Source organism: Chiloscyllium punctatum, chromosome 9 (genome assembly GCF_047496795.1).
Source record: "Chiloscyllium punctatum isolate Juve2018m chromosome 9, sChiPun1.3, whole genome shotgun sequence".
NCBI lineage: Eukaryota > Metazoa > Chordata > Chondrichthyes > Orectolobiformes > Hemiscylliidae > Chiloscyllium > Chiloscyllium punctatum.
In genome coordinates this window covers 3,824,254-3,845,233 of record NC_092747.1, presented here as the reverse complement: position 1 = coordinate 3,845,233, position 20,980 = coordinate 3,824,254, and the positions used below count along the sequence as shown (strand labels likewise).

General features: G+C 48.5%; 1 protein-coding gene across 2 annotated transcripts in view; it reads left to right on the top strand.

Annotated features, from left to right (window-relative positions):
* Positions 1 to 20,980, top strand: part of xrra1 (X-ray radiation resistance associated 1) — a 102,728-nt gene that overhangs the window by 28,254 nt on the left and 53,494 nt on the right. The window contains exons 6-7 of one of the 2 annotated variants that reach the window (XM_072576728.1): positions 12,481 to 12,553; positions 18,582 to 18,679. In XM_072576728.1, the coding sequence (XP_072432829.1) occupies positions 12,481 to 12,553; positions 18,582 to 18,679 (171 nt within the window). Of the gene's footprint in view, positions 1 to 12,480; positions 12,554 to 13,136; positions 13,752 to 18,581; positions 18,680 to 20,980 lie in introns of those variants that run through there. The other variant, XM_072576729.1, reaches the window with a different exon arrangement.

The window sequence follows — 20,980 nt, the reverse complement described above, 5'->3', positions numbered from 1 at the left end:
CCACAAACTGTTTTAGTTTTGCCAGGACTGGATCTTTTTGCGTCCAAAGTCTGATATTGCCAGTGGTGACTGGAAGGGTGTCCAACTACAGGGATAGCTTCAACAGGGTTGCGACTGAGGAGAAGACTGATTAAAGGTTAAATCTGATTTTCCCAGACTTGAGTTGGAGGGTCAAACGGCATCAGGAACACTAATGCCGGACACAAGACTCCTCTAAGTGAGAAAGACAGTTTGCTTCGGGGGACGAAGTTTGGTGCCTCAGGAAACGTTAGGCTCCTAATAACCAAAAAAGCTATGGATCCATAAGCTATCAGGAGAATTACTTGTTGCTTTTCATCTGCCCCAACGTCATTTGCCCAGAAAGAAAATAAGGCATTCTTTCCATATATTGGGCCCAGTCTTCGATGGCAGCGTCAACCTTCTGAAATACCTGCCAGAATTGCTTACCCAACGCTGGAGTGTTTTTTTTTCTCTCTTGTCACCACTGAAATAACTCCACAAAGGCTGGTATCCCATTACCAAGTCAGTCTTTAGTTCCACTTGCATAGTAGGTGACACTGGTTCGGCTTCCTCAGAAGTAGCTCTCAGACACTCCTGTTTATCTTCTTTTTTTTTCTTTTATGATCCAATTTCTCCAGGAGGGAAGGAAACACTCGAGTGGCCAGTCACAACTCCAGGGTGTTGGTGGACACCACGTGCTCCTTCTCCAAGGACACCCAGGCTCTCACACTCCTGTTTATTTTATTCTTTTTTCCGAAAAAATTCTAAGTGTCGCTGGTTACTGATTTGTACTGACCCGAAAAATACATCTGTTTTTTTTTTCTTTTCCCACCCTACCGCCTAAGTGCAGTAGTGCTTATTTTTTCCCTAGCACCCATGGTGTGTGTGTGTAGGTGCGAGACACAGTGAAAGACACAAGGTGCATGAATCTTTATTCAATTTCCACCACCAGGAAGATAGGAAAAAACACCCAAGTGGCTAGTGACAAGCACTGCCCTTCAAATCAAAGGGCAATGCTGTGTGATCAAAAAGGTGAAGGGGAGGGTAGGGACTAAATCAAAATAGAGTTGGAGGGAGAAATAATGCACTCCACTCCCTGCGGCGCCCACCTCTCCCTGAACGACTCCAGGGTGTTGGTGGACACCGCGTGCTCCTTCTCCAGAGACACCCGGGCTCTAACGTAACCCCGGAAGAGGGGCAGGCAGTCGGCCCTAACGACCCCCTCCACGGCCCGCTGCCTGGACCTGTTGATGGCCAGTTTGGCCAGGCCCAGGAGCAGACCCACGAGGAGGTCCTCGGACCTGCCCTCCCTCCTCCGTACCGGGTGCCCGAAGATCAGGAGCGTGGGACTGAAGTGCAGCCAGAAACAGAGGAGGAGGTTTTTAAGAAAATCAAAAAGGGAGTGCAAACGCCCACACCCAATATATACATGGTCCACTGACTCCACAGCGCCACAGAACAAGCAGTTGGGCTGGGAGTCCGTGAACCACCGCAATCTGCGGTTGCAGGGGACTGCTGCGTGCAGCACCCTCCACCCCAGATCCCCGAGAGAAAGGGGGAGGACTCCCGCGTAGAGAGCCCTCCACTGGGGATCCCCACCGCCCGGTGGCAAATGGGCACGCCAAGGCGTGTCCGGACGGTGGATGAGGGAGAAGAGGTGGACGGTGTGCAGCAGCAGTCGATACAGGGCCTTCCTTTTTATGTCCCTGAAAGCAACAAAATTAAAATTCCGGAGGTGGCTCAGGTTGTGGGGCACAGGCTCCCGCAGGAAGTACGGGACCTTGGGGCCAATGTGAAATTCCGTTCGGGCCGGGGTGAGCGCGGACGGGATCCCACCGCACACCTGAGTGTCCTCCAACTGGTGCACTACGTCGGGTCCGAGCACCGCCGTTTTAAGGCGTCGGATGGCGGTGGCCACATACCAGACGTCTACCGCTGCCCTGCTCGCTATGTCCTGCGGCAGCGTCCAGCCCAGGCCCCCGCACTCCTGTTTATTTTTTTTTTACACACCCGAGTGGCCAGTGACAAGCAGTGCCCTTCACAAAAGGGCAATGCTGTGTGGACACTCCTGTTTTTTTTTTTCCTTTTTTTTTTTTTTTTTTTTCTTTTTTTTCCCCCACACTACCGCCTAAGTGCGGTAGTGCTTATTTTTATTCCCCAGCACCCATGGTGTGTGTGTGCAGGTGTGAGACACAGTGAAAAGACACAAAGTGCACGAATCTTTATTCAATTTCCACCACCAGGAAGATAGGAAAGACACCCGAGTGGCCAGTGACAAGCACTGCCCTTCAAACCACAGGGCAATGCTGTGTGATCAAAACAGTGAAGGGGAGGGTAGGGATCAAATCAAAATAGAGTTGGAGGGAGAAATGATGCACTCCACTCCCTGCGGCGCCCACCTCTCCCTGAACGACTCCAGGGTGTCGGTGGACACCGCGTGCTCCTTCTCCAAGGACACCCGGGCTCTAACGTAACCGCGGAAGAGGGGCAGGCAGTCGGCCCTAACGACCCCCTCCACGGCCCGCTGCCTGGACCTGTTAATGGCCAGTTTGGCAAGGCCCAGGAGCAGACCCACGAGGAGGTCCTCGGACCTGCCCTCCCTCCTCCGTACCGGGTGCCCGAAGATCAGGAGCGTGGGACTGAAGTGCAGCCAGAAACAGAGGAGAAGGTTTTTAAGAAAATCAAAAAGGGAGTGCAAACGCCCACACCCAATATATACATGGTCCACGGACTCCACAGCGCCACAGAACAAGCAGTTGGGCTGGGAGTCCGTGAACCACCGCAATCTGCGGTTGCAGGGGACTGCTGCGTGCAGCACCCTCCACCCCAGATCCCCGAGAGAAAGAGGGAGGACTCCCGCATAGAGAGCCCTCCACTGGGGATCCCCACCGCCCGGTGGCAAATGGGCACGCCAAGGCGTGTCCGGACGGTGGATGAGGGAGAAGAGGTGGACGGTGTGCAGCAGCAGTCGATACAGGGCCTTCCTTTTTATGTCCCTGAAAGCAACAAAATTAAAATTCCGGAGGTGGCTCAGGTTGTGGGGCACAGGCTCCCGCAGGAAGTACGGGACCTTGGGGCCAATGTGAAATTCCGTTCGGGCCGGGGTGAGCGCGGACGGGATCCCACCGCACACCTGAGTGTCCTCCAACTGGTGCACTACGTCGGGTCCGAGCACCGCCGTTTTAAGGCGTCGGATGGCGGTGGCCACATACCAGACGTCTACCGCTGCCCTGCTCGCTATGTCCTGCGGCAGCGTCCAGCCCAGGCCCCCGCACTCCTGTTTATTTTTTTTTTACACACCCGAGTGGCCAGTGACAAGCAGTGCCCTTCACAAAAGGGCAATGCTGTGTGGACACTCCTGTTTTTTTTTTTCCTTTTCTTTTTTTTTATTACCCCCAGCTTATTTTTCCCCAGCACCCATGGTGTGTGTGCGCAGGTGTGAGACACAGTGAAAGACACAAAGTGCGCGAATCTTTATTCAATTTCCACCACCAGGAAGATATGAATAACACCCGAGTGGCCAGTGACAAGCACTGCCCTTCAAACCACAGGGCAATGCTGTGTGATCAAAACAGTGAAGGGGAGGGTAGGGACTAAATCAAAATAGAGTTGGAGGGAGAAATGATGCACTCCACTCCCTGCGGCGCCCACCTCTCCCTGAACGACTCCAGGGTGTTGGTGGACACTGCGTGCTCCTTCTCCAAGGACACCCGGGCTCTAACGTAACCCCGGAAGAGGGGCAGGCAGTCGGCCCTAACGACCCCCTCCACGGCCCGCTGCCTGGACCTGTTGATGGCCAGTTTGGCCAGGCCCAGGACCAGACCCACGAGGAGGTCCTTGGACCTGCCCTCCCTCCTCCGTACCAGGTGCCCGAAGATCAGGAGCGTTGGACTGAAGTGCAGCCAAAAGCAGAGGAGAAGGTTTCTGAGAAAATCAAAAAGGGAGTGCAAATGCCCACACCCAATATATACATGGTCCACGGACTCCACAGCGCCACAGAACAAGCAGTTGGACTGGGAGTCCGTGAACCACCGCAATCTGCGGTTGCAGGGGACTGCTGCGTGCAGCACCCTCCACCCCAGATCCCCGAGAGAAAGGGGGAGGACTCCCGTGTAGAGACTCCCCACCGCCCGGTGGCAAATGGGCACGCCAAGGCGTGTCCGGACGGTGGATGAGGGAGAAGAGGTGGACGGTGTGCAGCAGCAGTTGATACAGGGCCTTCCTTTTAATATCCTTAAAAGAAACAAAATTAAAATTCCGGAGGCGGCTCAGGTTGTGGGGCACAGGCTCCCGCGGGAAGTACGGGACCTTGGGGCCAATGTGAAATTCCGTTCGGGCCGGGGTGAGCGCGGACGGGATCCCACCGCACACCTGAGCGTCCTCCAACCGGTGCACTACGTCGGGTCCGAGCACCGCCGTTTTAAGGCGTCGGATGGCGGTGGCCACGTACCGGACGTCTACCGCTGCCCTGCTCGCTATGTCCTGCGGCAGCGTCCAGCCCAGGCCCCCGCACTCCTGTTTATTTCTTTTTTTTTGGTCCAATCTCTCTAGAAGGGAAGGAAACACTCAAGTGGCCAGTCACAACTCCAGGGTGTCGGAGGACACCCGGGCTCTAACATAACCCCAGGCACTCCTGCTTTTTTTTTTTTGTGTGTGTGTGTGCAGGTGTGAGACACAGTGAAAAGACACAAAGTGCACGAATCTTTATTCAATTTCCACCACCAGGAAGATAGGAAAGACACCCAAGTGGCCAGTGACAAGCACTGCCCTTCAAACCACAGGGCAATGCTGTGTGATCAAAACAGTGAAGGGGAGGGTAGGGATCAAATCAAAATAGAGTTGGAGGGAGAAATGATGCACTCCACTCCCTGCGGCGCCCACCTCTCCCTGAACGACTCCAGGGTGTCGGTGGACACCGCGTGCTCCTTCTCCAAGGACACCCGGGCTCTAACGTAACCCCGGAAGAGGGGCAGGCAGTCGGCCCTAACGACCCCCTCCACGGCCCGCTGCCTGGACCTGTTGATGGCCAGTTTGGCCAGGCCCAGGAGCAGACCCACGAGGAGGTCCTCGGACCTGCCCTCCCTCCTCCGTACCGGGTGCCCGAAGATCAGGAGCGTGGGACTGAAGTGCAGCCAGAAACAGAGGAGGAGGTTTTTAAGAAAATCAAAAAGGGAGTGCAAACGCCCACACCCAATATATACATGGTCCACGGACTCCACAGCGCCACAGAACAAGCAGTTGGGCTGGGAGTCCGTGAACCACCGCAACCTGCGGTTGCAGGGGACTGCTGCGTGCAGCACCCTCCACCCCAGATCCCCGAGAGAAAGGGGGAGGACTCCCGCGTAGAGAGCCCTCCACTGGGGATCCCCACCGCCCGGTGGCAAATGGGCACGCCAAGGCGTGTCCGGACGGTGGATGAGGGAGAAGAGGTGGACGGTGTGCAGCAGCAGTCGATACAGGGCCTTCCTTTTTATATCCCTGAAAGGGACAAAATTAAAATTCCGGAGGCGGCTCAGGTTGTGGGGCACAGGCTCCCGCGGGAAGTACGGGACCTTGGGGCCAATGTGAAATTCCGTCCGGGCCGGGGTGAGCGCGGACGGGATCCCACCACACACCTGAGCGTCCTCCAACCGGTGCACTACGTCGGGTCCGAGCACCGCCGTTTTAAGGCGTCGGATGGCGGTGGCCACGTACCGGACGTCTACCGCTGCCCTGCTCGCTATGTCCTGCGGCAGCGTCCAGCCCAGGCCCCCGCACTCCTGTTTAATTTTTTTTTTTTTTTTTTTTTTTTTTTTTTAGGCGGAGGCAGGCCCCGGGCAGCAGCAGTAGAGGCAGGCCTCCCCTCAGGCCACAGCAGCAGCAGTGGTGGTGGTGGAGGTCCTGGGGAGGGGCCCCAAGGCGAGTCCCAGGCAGCAAAGGCGGAGGCAGGCCCCGGGCAGCAGCAGCAGTAGAGGCAGGCCTCTCCTCAGGCCACAGCAGCAGTGGTAGTGGTGGTGGAAGTCCTGGGGAGGGGCCCCAAGGCAAGTCCCAGGCAGCAGCAGGGAGGCAGGCCCCAAGCAGCACCAGGGAGAGTCCTTGCACGTGTGCACACACAGAGAGTCACAGTCCTACACTGATCTGATATCTCCACACAATGGGGGGAAAACACCCGAGTGACCAGTGACAAGCACTGCCCTTCAAACCACAGGGCAATGCTTCTCCTGGTTATATATTTTTTTTTCTATTTTTTTTTCTTTTTTTTTTTCCTTCTCTTTTTTTTCTTTTCTTCTTTTATTTAACCCCCACACTACCACCTAAGTGCGGTAGTGCTTATTTTTATTCCCCAGCACCCATAGTGTGTGTGTGTGTGCAGGTGTGAGACACAGTGAAAGACACAAAGTGTACGAATCTTTATTCAATTTCCACCACCAGGAAGATAGGAAAAACACCCGCGTGGCCAGTGACAAGCACTGCCCTTCAAACCACAGGGCAATGCTGTGTGATCAAAACAGTGAAGGGGAGGGTAGGGACTAAATCAAAATAGAGTTGGAGGGGGAAATGATGCACTCCACTCCCTGCGGCGCCCACCTCTCCCTGAACGACTCCAGGGTGTCGGTGGACACCGCGTGCTCCTTCTCCAAGGACACCCGGGCTCTAACGTAACCCCGGAAGAGGGGCAGGCAGTCGGCCCTAACGACCCCCTCCACGGCCCGCTGCCTGGACCTGTTGATGGCCAGTTTGGCCAGGCCCAGGAGCAGACCCACGAGGAGGTCCTCGGACCTGCCCTCCCTCCTCCGTACCGGGTGCCCGAAGATCAGGAGCGTGGGACTGAAGTGCAGCCAGAAACAGAGGAGAAGGTTCTTAAGAAAATCAAAAAGGGAGTGCAAACGCCCACAACCAATATATACATGGTCCACGGACTCCACAGCGCCACAGAACAAGCAGTTGGGCTGGGAGTCCGTGAACCACCGCAACCTGCGGTTGCAGGGGACTGCTGCGTGCAGCACCCTCCACCCCAGATCCCCGAGAGAAAGGGGGAGGACTCCCGCGTAGAGAGCCCTCCACTGGGGATCTCCGCCGCCCGGTGGCAAATGGGCACGCCAAGGTGTGTCCGGACGGTGGATGAGGGAGAAGAGGTGGACGGTGTGCAGCAGCAGTCTATACAGGGCCTTCCTTTTAATATCCTTAAAAGAAACAAAATTAAAATTCCGGAGGCGGCTCAGGTTGTGGGGCACAGGCTCCCGCGGGAAGTACGGGACCTTGGGGCCAATGTGAAATTCCGTCCGGGCCGGGGTGAGCGCGGACGGGATCCCACCGCACACCTGAGCGTCCTCCAACCGGTGCACTACGTCGGGTCCGAGCACCGCCGTTTTAAGGCGTCGGATGGCGGTGGCCACGTACCGGACGTCTACCGCTGCCCTGCTCGCTATGTCCTGCGGCAGCGTCCAGCCCAGGCCCCCGCACTCCTGTTTATTTTTTTTTTTTTTTTTTTTTTTCTTTTTTTTTCTCGGGGAAATGATGCACTCCTGTTTATTTATTTTTTTTTATTTATTTATTTATTTTTTTTTTTTCCTCCAGGGTGTCAGTGGACACCCGCGTGCTCCTTCTCCAAGGACACCCGGGCATCCACTCCTGTTTATTTTTTTTTTTTTTTTTTTTTTTTCTTTCCCCCACACTACCGCCTAAGTGCGGTAGTGCTTATTTTTATTCCCCAGCACCCATGGTGTGTGTGCGTGTGTGTAGATGTGCGACACAGTGAAAGACACAAAGTGCACAAATCTTTATTCAATTTCCACCACCAGGAAGACATGAAAAACACCCGAGTGGCCAGTGACAAGCACTGCCCTTCAAACCACAGGGCAATGCTGTGTGAGCAAAACAGTGAAGGGGAGGGTAGGGACTAAATCAAAATAGAGTTGGAGGGAGAAATGACGCACTCCACTCCCTGCGGCGCCCACCTCTCCCTGAACGACTCCAGGGTGTCGGTGGACACCGCGTGCTCCTTCTCCAAGGACACCCGGGCTCTAACGTAACCCCGGAAGAGGGGCAGGCAGTCGGCCCTAACGACCCCCTCCACGGCCCGCTGCCTGGACCTGTTGATGGCCAGTTTGGCCAGGCCCAGGAGCAGACCCACGAGGAGGTCCTCGGACCTGCCCTCCCTCCTCCGTACCGGGTGCCCGAAGATCAGGAGCGTGGGACTGAAGTGCAGCCAGAAACAGAGGAGAAGGTTTTTAAGAAAATCAAAAAGGGAGTGCAGACGCCCACACCCAATGTATACATGGTCCACGGACTCCACAGCGCCACAGAACAAGCAGTTGGGCTGGGAGTCCGTGAACCACCGCAATCTGCGGTTGCAGGGGACTGCTGCGTGCAGCACCCTCCACCCCAGATCCCCGAGAGAAAGGGGGAGGACTCCCGCGTAGAGAGCCCTCCACTGGGGATCCCCACCGCCCGGTGGCAAATGGGCACGCCAAGGCGTGTCCGGACGGTGGATGAGGGAGAAGAGGTGGACGGTGTGCAGCAGCAGTCTATACAGGGCCTTCCTTTTAATATCCTTAAAAGAAACAAAATTAAAATTCCGGAGGCGGCTCAGGTTGTGGGGCACAGGCTCCCGCGGGAAGTACGGGACCTTGGGGCCAATGTGAAATTCCGTCCGGGCCGGGGTGAGCGCGGACGGGATCCCACCGCACACCTGAGCGTCCTCCAACTGGTGCACTACGTCGGGTCCGAGCACCGCCGTTTTAAGGCGTCGGATGGCGGTGGCCACGTACCGGACGTCTACCGCTGCCCTGCTCGCTATGTCCTGCGGCAGCGTCCAGCCCAGGCCCCCGCACTCCTGTTTATATCTGTCAGCTAGGGCTCCCTGATTGGACTAGGTTAACAGCCCCAATCAGGGAACTCAGATTTTATGAGGTTCATCTGGCTGACATCGTTACAATGTCTACAGAGCCTTATGAATTGTGCTTTGTGAAAGCTTTTCAAACTTCTACTAGACTTCTTAACCTCATGTCTGAGGTTAGTTGTTAGGTTATGTCCCCTTATCCTAGATTTCCTGCAATCAGTGGGATCACTTTCTCTTTACCCTTTGAGATCCCCTTATTGTCTTGATAGATTTAACAATAACACCTTTAGTACTCTAAATTCCAGTGAATGCAACCCTACTCTTCCCTTATAACATTTGGAGTCCCAGGTATTAATCTAGTAAATCTCTGCTCCATTGTCTCCAAGGCCAATATAGGCCAAGGATCATGAGGTGTGCAGCCCAGACTACACTCCATGTGTGACCTAACCAGAGTTTTCTATACCTGTGATATGACTTCTCTCTGTTTTAATTACAATTGTATCTTGTCCTCCGGATGTAAAGACCTGCATTCCATTTGCCTTTTGATCATTTTATGTGCCAGTACACGATACTTTAATGATTGTGACCTCCCTTGCTTCCACGGAATGTTTTTATGCTCCTTTTGCTGTTGGATTGGTGGCCATTTCACCTGCCATTGGCATGTCTAATGTTTTACAGAGTTAGGGGAGGTCCACCTGCCCTTCAGTGTTTTCAATTCCTTAAGTGGTTAATTTATGGGAAGCCCAGTGGCTTTAGATGTTCTGTCCAATATTCAGTTAGTGTAGAATTCTCCATTGCAGGTCCCCAACTCATTGGAGGTACCCCTACAACAAGCTCATGAGTCTCTTTAACCTTCGAGGAGAAAATGAAGACTGTAGATGCTGGAGATCAGAGTTGAGAGTGTGGTGCTGGAAAAGCACAGCAGGTCAGGCAGCATCCGAGGAGCAGGAGAGTCGACATTTCGGGCTTAAGCCCTTCATCGGCAATCAGGCTTGTGGGCTGGGGAGTTGAGAGATAAATGAGAGATGTGGGGTGGGGGCTGCGACTGGGGGAAGGTAGCTGAGAATGCAATAGGTAGATGAAGGTGGGTGGGAAGATAATAGGTCGGAGAGGAGGGTGGAGCAAATAGATTGGCAAGACAATTGGTCAAGAGGCCAGTGCTGTGTTAGAGGCTTCGGACTAGGATAAGGTGGAGGGAGGGGAATTTAGGAAACTGATGAAATCCACATTAAACCCGTGTGGTTGCAGGTTTCAAGGCTGAAGATGAGGCGTTCTTCCTCCAGGCGTCAGGTGGTTAGAGTTTGGCAATGGAGGAGGCCCAGGATCTGCATGTCCATGGTGGAGTGGGAGGCGGAGTTGAAGTGTTCAGCCACGGGGCAGTGGGGTTGTTTGGTGCGGGTGTATGAAACAATCTGCAAGTTGGTGTCCTGTCTCCCCAATATAGAGGAGACCAGAACGGATACAGTCGATGACATTAGTGGAGGTACAGGTAAATTTCTGTTGGATGTGGAAGGATCCTTTGGCGCCTTGGACAGAGGTGAGGGGGGAGGTGTGGGTGCAGGTTTTGCACTTTCTGCGGTGGTAGGGGAAGCTGCCGGGAATGGGGTGTGGTCTGGTGGGTGTCGTGGATATGACAAGGAAGTCGCAGAGGGAATGGTCTCTCCAAAATGTTGGTAGGGGTGGGGAGTGAAATATATCCTTCGTCGTGGGGTCTGTTTGTAGGTGGTGCAAGTGGCGGAGCATGATGCAATGTATATGGAGGTTGGTGTGGAAGGTGAGGACCGGCGGGGCTCTGTCCTTGTTGTGTTGGGATGGGTGGGGTACAAGAACAGAGTTGCGGGAAGTGGAGGAGGTGTGCTGGAGGGCATTGTTGACCACATGGGGGGGGGGCGTGATATTGCAGTCTTTCAAAAAAGAGGCCATCTGGGTGAAGGTGGAGAATTATTCCCAATTCCACTGCAGGAAGTGCAGAACCTGTGCCCACACCTCCCCCCTCACCTCCATCTAAGGCCCCAAATGATCCTTCCACATCTGACAGAAATTTACCTGTACCTCCACTAATGTCATCTACTATGGGCCTCCTCCATCGCCAAACCCTAACCACCTGATGCCTGGAGGAAGAATACCTCATCTTCCATCTTGGGACCCTGCAACCACACTGGATCACTGTGGATTTCACCAGTTTCCTCGGTTCCCCTCCCCTCATCTTATCCCAGTCCCACGCCTTCAACTCGGCACCGCCCTCTTGACCTGTCCATTGTCTTTCCTATCTATCTGCTCCACCCTCCTCTTTGACCTATCATCTTCCCACCCACCTTTATCCACCTATTGCATTCTCAGCTATGTTCTCCCCAGCCCCACCCTCCTCTCACTTATCTCTCAGCTTCCGTCCCACAAGGCTGATTCCTCATGAAGTGCTTATGCCTGAAATGTCGATACTCCTGCTCCTCAGCTGCTGCCCGACCTGCTGTGCTTTTCCAACATGACACTCTCGACTGTCTATAACTTTTCCCTGGCCGGTAGAATTCACTCCCAAACCCCTGCAAAGATATCCATAACCCTGGACTTTTCTGTACTACCAATGTGTTGTCCCTGTCTAGTTCCAGCAATGACCTCGATGTCCAACCTCCGCTTTTAGGTCTGCAGAGCTGCTGGCCATCTGGTTACCCCAGCAACTCTCCAACATGGGGCTTCCCCACTTTTAATTTATTAATTCTGCTCCAAGTATTAAATTACTAATGCTCAGGATTATGTGACCTTCCCCTGTCACTGAAATGGTAGGAATTATGATTTGGTTTATCTATAAAATCTAGCTGTAGAGCTTTCTGCTTTGGCTGTAGCTCAGTGTCATCTCAGAGTCAGAAAGTTGTGGACCTGAGTCCCATTCCAGACACTTCAGTATCGCAATCTAAGCTGACAGTCCAGTGCAGTATAAAGTGAACTCTATATTGTCCGAGATACTGTTGTAAAAGATTGCTGGCAATATTTGAAGAAAAGCAGGGTGCCTTGACCAAAATTTATTCCACAAGTTATATCAGAAAAAAACACCGTAACATTAACATTAAAGACAAAATACTGTAAATGCTGGAAAGCTGAAATAAAAACACAAAACGCTCAGCAGGTGAGGCAGCATCTGTGAAGAAGTGGACTTAAATATTTCAACTCTGTGACATTTCATTAGATCTGACGGTGTTTCTACATCTGAGACAGAACTGTTACAGCTAAGATTCAGGTGGCTTGTTGCATTAATTAACCTAGTTTTCTGATTATAACAAAGATATTCTGTTCTTAATAATGCGGAATAAATATTGGTTAGCACATGCCTCTTCAAAATACATAGCTTCAATTTTTCATGTCATTCAAGAGATAACACACCTCTGTTCAATGCAGAACTTGCTGGTGTGAGTGAGACCTTTTACCCTTGTATACTTGTCATTGGCAGCATAAGAGATGCTGGCCTTAGTAACTGCTTGGTTTGGTGTCTTTGCTTTCCAACAGTGACACTCTTTTATTAACTTGCTTCTGACAGAGACAAACCTTTGCAGTGCTCTCAGTGAGAAAATAAGCAGATAAGCTACAGTAAATATCTTACAAATTAATAAAAATTCTAATAAGTCCAAATTAGTTTTAACCATCTTACAAGATTTTCTTTTCTTTAGGTTAAAGAAGATGATCTTAAGTTGTTTGATTCTGTGGTTTATGTAAATGCAGCAGAAAACCATTTGCCTTTAGGTAAGAATCAACTCATTGATCAAGGAAATATGTCATCTCAGCATCCTGGATAAGGGAGGGAGAGCAAGTATCCACAGTCTAGACTCCTACTGCAAAGTGTGTGTGCATGTGAGAACACAATCAGGCATGGCTGTGATGCCCCAACAGGTGAACAGTCAGTCAGCACCCAAGTAATGGATGGCCACAGGAGCTGAAATGTGGCTAAGACTTAGTTTTAGGCAAATAGTTGAAATGCAGCTAAGCGGAAGCATGATAATAAATTGAAAAAGGAAGATTAGATTAGATTAGATTCCCTACAGTATGGAAACAGGCCCTTCGGCCCAACAAGTCCACACCGACCTTCCGAAGAGTAACCCACCCTCCTCTGACTAATGCACCTAACAACTATGGACAATTTAGCATGGCCAATTCACCTGGCCTGCACACCTTTGGAATGTGGGAGGAAACCGGAGCACCGGGAGGAAACCCACGCAGACACGGGGAAAATGTGCAAACTCCACACAGACAGAGTGGAATGATATATTAAAGGGTGGGAGGAGGCTTATGAGGAGAATAAACAATGGCATGCACCAGTTGGGCTGAATGGCCTAAATCTGTGTTATGCTTTCAATGTGATTATATGTGATACCTCTTGCACAGAAATGTCCTAATCTCAACAGAATGCATAACCAAGCAGGGCTTGGAAATGCCCAGACAGATATGAGTATGTGAGAGAGAGGTAAAATAAGTTTGAACAATATTTGCTTTGAGACATTCTCACCTTCCTCCCTGATGTTTAGTTTAGAACAGCATTGGAAGCTATCCACAGAGAATTTTTTTTTTTGTCCAGAGAGGAAAGAGGAAAGATAGCTCTTAGAAGAAGGGAGATTGATAGTGAGGGATTCAGCAATGTTAATGCCATTGAATGTCAAGTGGAAATGATTAGATTCTGCCTTGTTAACGATGGTCATTGCTAGCACTGTGCAAAGGCCATATCTTTTTCTTTTTCCATGTTTTTGATTGAATCCTGGAACGGAAGAACGTTTTTAAAAACCAAAGATTATTGCGGGCCTGCTGTACATTTGGAAGGCAGGTAACCTGACACTCATTTTAAGCACTCTTTACTCAGCTGCTTATTCAAGCAGTAGAGGAAGAAGGTTTCCAAAGGAGCTGGAGCTGCGGAATCATGGCATATCCTGTGAACAAGGACCACTGAAAGGTTTTCCCAGTTTTGTCCCTCCACCCATGTTTTGTTTCCTGTCTATGTCTGTCTATACGTTTGTGTAGAGGGAGTGTTTATAACCAGGTTTAGAGTTTTAGCCTAACCTCGGTTGTTGGTAAAATTCTAGAATCCATCATTAAGGATGAGGTTTCTAAATTCTTAGAAGAGCAGAATCTGATTAGAACAAGTCAACATGGATTTACTAAGGGGAGGTCATGCCTGACAAACCTGTTGGTATTCTTTGAAGAGGTGACAAGCAGGTTAGACCAGGGATACCCAGTGGATGTGGTCTATCTAGACTTCCAAAAGGCCTTTGATAAGGTGCCACACGGGAGGCTGCTGAGCAAGATGAGGGCCCATGGTGTTCGAGGTGAGCTACTGGGATGGATTGAGGATTGGCTGTCTGACAGAAGGCAGAGAGTTGGGATAAAAGGTTCTTTTACAGAATGGCAGCCGGTGATGAGCAGTGTCCCGCAGGGTTCAGTGTTGGGGCCACAGCTGTTCGCATTATGTATTAATGATCTGGATGAAGGGACTGGGGGCATTCTAGCGAAGTTTGCCGATGATACGAAGATAGGTGGACAGGCAGGTAGTACTGAGGAAGTGGGGAGGCTGCAGAAGGATTTAGACAGTTTGGGAGAGTGGTCCAGGAAATGGCTGATGGAATTCAACGTGAACAAATGCGAGGTCTTGCACTTTGGCAAAAAGAATAAAAGCACAGACTACTTTCTAAATGGTGAGAAAATTCGTAAAGCCAAAGGACAAAGGGATCTGGGAGTGCTAGTCGAGGATTCTCTAAAAGTCAACATGCAGGTTGAGTCTGTGATTAAGAAAGCGAATGCAATGTTGTCACTTATCTCAAGAGGGTTGGAATATAAAAACACCATTGTGCTACTGAGACTTTATAAAGCTCTGGTTAGGCCCCATTTAGAGTACTGTGTCCAGTTTTGGTCCCCACACCTCAGGAAGGACATACTGGCACTGGAACATGTCCAGCGGAGATTCACATGGATGATCCCTGGAATGTTAGGTCTAACATATGAGGAACGGCTGAGGATCTTGGGATTGTATTCATTGGAGTTTAGAAGATTAAGGGGAGACTTAATAGAGACGTACAAGATAATACATGGCTTGGAAAGGGTGGATGCTAGGAAATCGTTTCCGTTAGGTGGGGAGACTAGGACCCGTGGACACAGCCTTAGAATTAGAGGGGGTAAATTCAGAACAGAAATGCGGAGACATTTCTTCAGCCAGAGAGTGGTGGGCCTGTGGAATTCATTGCCGCAGAGTGCAGTGGAGGCCGGGACGCTAAATGTCTTCAAGGCAGAGATTGATAGATTCTTGTTGTCTCGGGGAATTAAGGGCTACGGGGAGAATGCGGGTAAGTGGAGTTGAAGTGCCCAGCAGCCATGATTGAATGGCGGAGTGGACTTGATGGGCCGAATGGCCTTACTTCCACTCCTATGTCTTATGGTCTTATGGTCTTTAGTCAGTAGATTAAATGTTGACTGCTCATAATTGATGAAGCAGCTGAAGATAGTTGGGCCTAGGACACTCCTGCAGAGATGTCCTGGAGCTTAGATGACTGACCATCACAACCACAATAATCTTCAGATATGACTCCAATCAGTGCAGAGTTTGTCCCGATTCTTATTAACTTTAGTTTTGCTAGGACTCTTGATGCCACATTCAGCCAAATGTAGCCTTGATATCAAAGGCAGTCACTATCACCTCTCCTCAAGAATTCAGCTCTTTTGTCCATGTCAGAACTAAGACTGTAATGAAGTCAGGAGCTCAGTAGCTCTCACGGAACACAAACTGGGTGTCATTGAGCAGGTAATTGCAAAGCAAGTGCTGCTTGATAACATTGTTGATGATACATTCCATCACTTTACTGATGACTCAGTGTAAACTGATGGGGCAGTAATTAGCTGGGTTGGACTTACCTGGGCAATTTTCCACCTTATCAGATGGATGCCAGTGTTGTAGCTGTTTTGGAATAGTTTGGCTAGGGGATGCAGCAAGTTCTGGAGCACAAGTCTTCAGTACTATGGCCAGAATTTTGTCAGGACCTTTAACTTTTTGCAGTATTCAGTGCCTCCAACATTTCTTTGATATTACATGAAGTGAATTGAATTGGCATGTTTCTCTCTCTACAGATGTTCTCAAATCTACTGAGTTTATTCAGTACTTTCTGCTTTAATTTAAGCTAAGAAGTCAAGTCTGGTTCAAGGAATGATGCAGGAGAACATGTGAGCTGCACCATAAATACCTAAAATCGAGGTGTCCACCTGATGAAGATACAACACAGGTCTACTGGCAAGCCAAACTTTGGAAGCAATATGCAATAATCAGAGCCACGTCATCCCAAAGCCAACAGCTCAGATCTAAGCTCTGCAATCTTATCACATCCAGTCATGAATACTAATGGACAATTAAACAACTAAGTGGAGGAGAATGCTCCACAACTATCCCCATTCTCAATAATGCAGGATTCTAGCATATCAATGCAAATGACAAGGCTGAACTATTTAGAACATCAAATTATTTCAACCAATTCAAATCACTTCACATGATGTCAAGAAATAGTTGGAGATGTTGGATTGAAAAACTGTGGGCCTTAACAGCATTCCAATAAGACAATTGAAGACTTATACTCCAGAGCTAAGCTGTTCCAGTTCAGCTATAGTGCTCGTATCTACCCAGCAATGTGGAAAGTTGGCCAGATTTGTCTTGTTGATGCCATCCATAAAAAGCAACTTGGCCAATTAACATTAGTTTAATCTTGATCATCAACAAAGCCATCAACAGCAATATTGAGTGCCACTTGCTCAGGAATAACCTGCTCACTGGTGCTCAGTTTGCATTCCACCCAGGCCATTTGGTTCCTAACCTTAGTCCAAACATGGACAAAAGATTGGAATTTCAGAAAGGAGGTGACAGTGACTGCCCTTCTTATGAAGGTAGCATTTGACTGAGTATAGCAGCAAGGAGCTCTAGCAAAACTAGAGCCAATGGGAATTGGGGGGAGCTCTTGTGATGTAAAGTCTGTGATTTATTGATAATTTTAATATCATTTATTTTGGAAATTGTATTTGAGCTAGAGGCATCTTAATTTTGGGGGTCTGTGTCTTTGAAGGAGTTTAATGATTAATGTGTAAGTAGTTCTGTTGCTGTAGTGATTTTTTAAAAAAGAAACAGACTAAGAGAATTGGGATTGAATCCAGACCTCCTGGCTCAGAAATATGGACATTACCACTGTGCCACAAGGGCTGTCTAGTTCATCAGGGTAAGTCTTCAGCATGACCATCTTCTGCTGCTTCAATAACCATCCCTCCAATATAAGGTCAGAAATGGGGGATTGTAACTCCATCATTAACAAACATGTTCAGCATTATCTGCCACTCTTCAGATACTTAAGCAGTCAGTGTACACATGCAGCAAAACCAGGACAACATCCATATTTAGGCTGTTCAATGACAAATAACATTCATGCCACATAAGAACCAGGCAATGAGTCTCTCAAACAAGACACAATCTAACCATCTCACCTTAATGTTCAAAGACGTTACCATCTCTGTATGCCCTAATATCAACCATTGGAGTCACCATTGACGAGAAATTGAAATTGACAATCTGTGTAAATACTGCGGCTACCAGGTCAGTCATTGATTCTCCTTTGTCAAGATCTTCCAAACTCATGACCACTTCTATCTCGAAGGACAAAAACAGTAGATATATGGGAATACCAACATCTGAAATTTCCCCCTCAACACATTCACCATTCTGACTTAGAACTATATTGCTCTTCCTTCATTGTCACTGGGTCAAAATTTTGAAACTCCTTCTGTAACAGCACTGTGGTTGCCGTAACTCTTTGCCTTCTGTCAGTCAGCTAATCCTCTATGCTTTCAAGTACCTTGTCCCAAATACCACGGATTCTTATCTTATTTAGCAGCCACCTGTGTGGCACCTTGTCAAAGGTCTTTTGGAAAGTACTTCTGGACTTGTCAGGGATTGAAGCAGTCTGGCTTGTGTACAGCAAGACTTGGACAAAATTGGGCTGACAACTGACATGCAAAATTGCCATGCATTTGTGAAGCAGCAATGACCATCTTCAACAAGAGAAAGTCTAACCATCTCCTCGTCACATTCAACAGTATTAACATCACTGGATCCTCTACTCCCCAACATTATAGTTTGTGGTAAAATGAAGTGGACTAGTCATATAAATTCTGTGATTACAAAAGCAGCACGCCGTTCACATCCTAACTCCCCAAGTCTGTCCACCATCTATAAAACACATGTTTGTTATGTGATAGAATAGATACCTCTCTACTTGTCCGGATGAATGCAACCCTAACAAAAACAGAAACTGATAGAGAAACTCAGCAAGTCTGGCAGCAGATCTGTGGAGGGAAAGCAGAATTAACATTTTGAGCCCCATGATCCTGCTCAAGAACTCATTCTTTTTTCCTGTGGAGGAGTGGTAGTATATGCTTTGTTGTTCTACATGAAATTTGGCATCCTGGTGTCTGTTCTGAAGAGTGCAAGATGTAAAGATTTGACAGCATGTCTCTCACTTCAGTAATACTCTATTAAGTTAGTTGAACACAATTTGGCTTTAATAAATCCATGCTGGCTTTACTCCATTAATCCACACTTGTTCAAGTGACCATTAATTTTATCCCTTAGAAATTAAGGTGATAGATTACCTGAATTATAATATCTGAACTCATTCTCCACATTATTACTGCAAATTTGGGTTACCCAGCCAATGGAACCTGTATGTGTATACTGTAATCACTTGCTCTATTTTTCTCTCAGAAGTGTTTAGACTGTTTCCAGCTATCCGAGAACTGGATCTCACAATGAATGGGCTGCAGACAGTGCAGCTGATCTCAAAGGATTTCCCCCACTTGGAGGTAAGTTATTCAGTTTAGATTGGTGCCTGATAGTCACAGGACCTGCCCGTCAGGCCTACAGGTAAGAATTGCTGGATGCAACTGAGTGCCAAGTGTCAATAGGAATCATTGAGCAGTGTTGTATATAGTGTTGATCTCCCTCTTTAAGGTGTGCAGTTAGGATAGATGTTACAAGCTGATGTTCAGTGAAGATTTACGAGTCTAATATCTGGAATGGACAGGTTGCCTTTACATGACAGATTGGGAAGGCCAGACTTGTATTTGGTGGTTTTTAGAAGAACATGAGGTGACTTAATTGAAACATATAAGATCCTGAAGGGTTTTGACAGGATTGATGTGGAGAGAATGTTTCCTCTTGTGAGAGGACCTAGAATTAGAGGTCATTGTTTCAACAGTAAAGAGTAACCCATTCACAGCAGACGTGAGGAGAAATCTCTTCTCGCAGGGGAATGGTAAGGTTTTGGAATTCTTTTCCTCAAGACAGTGGAAGTGGAGTCTTCGAATATTTTTAAGGTGGAGTAGATCGATTCTTACTAAACAAGGGTTTAGTATTGTCAGGGTAGATGGGAATACAGAGAAATCAGACTGGCCACAATTTTACTGAATGACGAACTAGACTTGAGGGACCAAGGGGCCTACTCCTGATTTGTATGTTTGTAAGTAATTTCTGTGGTTTTCTCCTACATCAGATGCAAGCCTTTCAACCCAATGTTCAAGGCAGGAGATCTTTTTTAAAAGATTACTCCCAGGGCCACATACTGGCGAGAGCAGGAATAAGAGGATAGATCAGATGCATGTGTGGCAGGAGGAATGGTGCACCAGGGAGGGGTTTAGATTCTTGAGGCATTGGGACCATTTCTGGGGAAGGTGGAACCTATACAAGCCTGATGGGTTGTACCTGGGCGAAGCTGTGACAAATATCCTCACAGGGGGCTTTTGCTAGTTCCACTGGAGAGGTTTTAAACAAGTCTGGCAGGGGAATGGGGTTTAAATGGGTCAGATTCAGATCGGGAAACAGGAAGATTTAGTATTATTATGGAAAAGGACAGAGATAAATCAGGAGTAAAAGTTTTAAACTTGAAGACAAATTTTACTAAACTGAGCAGTGATTTGGCTGAGGTGGACTGGACAGGACTGCTAAAGGATAAATCAGTGAGAGGCACTAAAATGTGTGATCCTTGGGGCACAAAACAGACATGTCCCTTCCAAAAATAAGAATGGTACTGCCAAATTGAGACCTCCACGGCTGTCTAGAAAAACACGGGGACAGATTAAACAGAAAACAAAAGCATGCGATATTCACAGTTGGTGGTGGAGGCAGAGACACTAAACTCTTTCAAAAGTACCTGGATCTTCACTGTAAGTGCTGTAAACTGCAGGTCTATGGGTTGTGTGCAAGAAGGTGGGAGTAGAAAGGGCGTCTGGGTATCTTTGGATCAGCATGGAAAAGATGAGCCAAATAATAGCCCCTTTTAATGTATAATTTCTGTGGTTTTATAGTTCTAAGGGAATATTGAGCTTCCAAATATTGACTCAAGAGATGATCCATCAAGATTTAATATTTTGAAAACAAAAAATATTTTATCAAATGACTAAAGAACACTATTCACTCAGCACAATCATCACTTTTTGACAGCTTATACTATAAAATCTAGAAATGTCTTACTTATTACACATCACATTCTGTACAGTTACAGTTTTCTTACAAATAATTCAGTTTCATTCAGTTTAGAAAGACCTTTCATGTGAGGATTATATTGTAAATATATTTCTGTAGCTTAGTGCCAGGCAACTGTTTCAGTCCCTTTTTCTCTGTTTCTGTGGTTCTAGGGAACCTGCAACCTGATGTCAAAATGGCATCCCTGTCCTCTTTTCGTTGGCAACAGGAAACATGTTAATCTCGTACCTTCGTAGAAATACTAATCAGCTACTTTTGATCTTAACTTCCTTTCATCTTCAAAGTAAAGGGATAGTTTTCAACATGACTACTTCGAGCTTGTGACTGATATCACCTTCCTGGTACTCTAGGAGACTTTGGATCCACTGGACGTTGACCTAGAAATAACTGTCATTGTCTCCAAATGTAAATATGTGACACCTCCTCCACAGTAAAACCTGGGTCCTCCTTTTACCCTAACAATCAAACCACCTAGACTCTATTGTCAGACAGAGTGTGGCGCTGGAAAAGCACAGCAGGTCAGGCAGCATCTGAGGTGTAGGAGAATAATGTTCAGGCATAAGCCCTTGATCAGGAATGTATGATGATCTATTGTTAGACAGACTAATAGATGTCACATAATC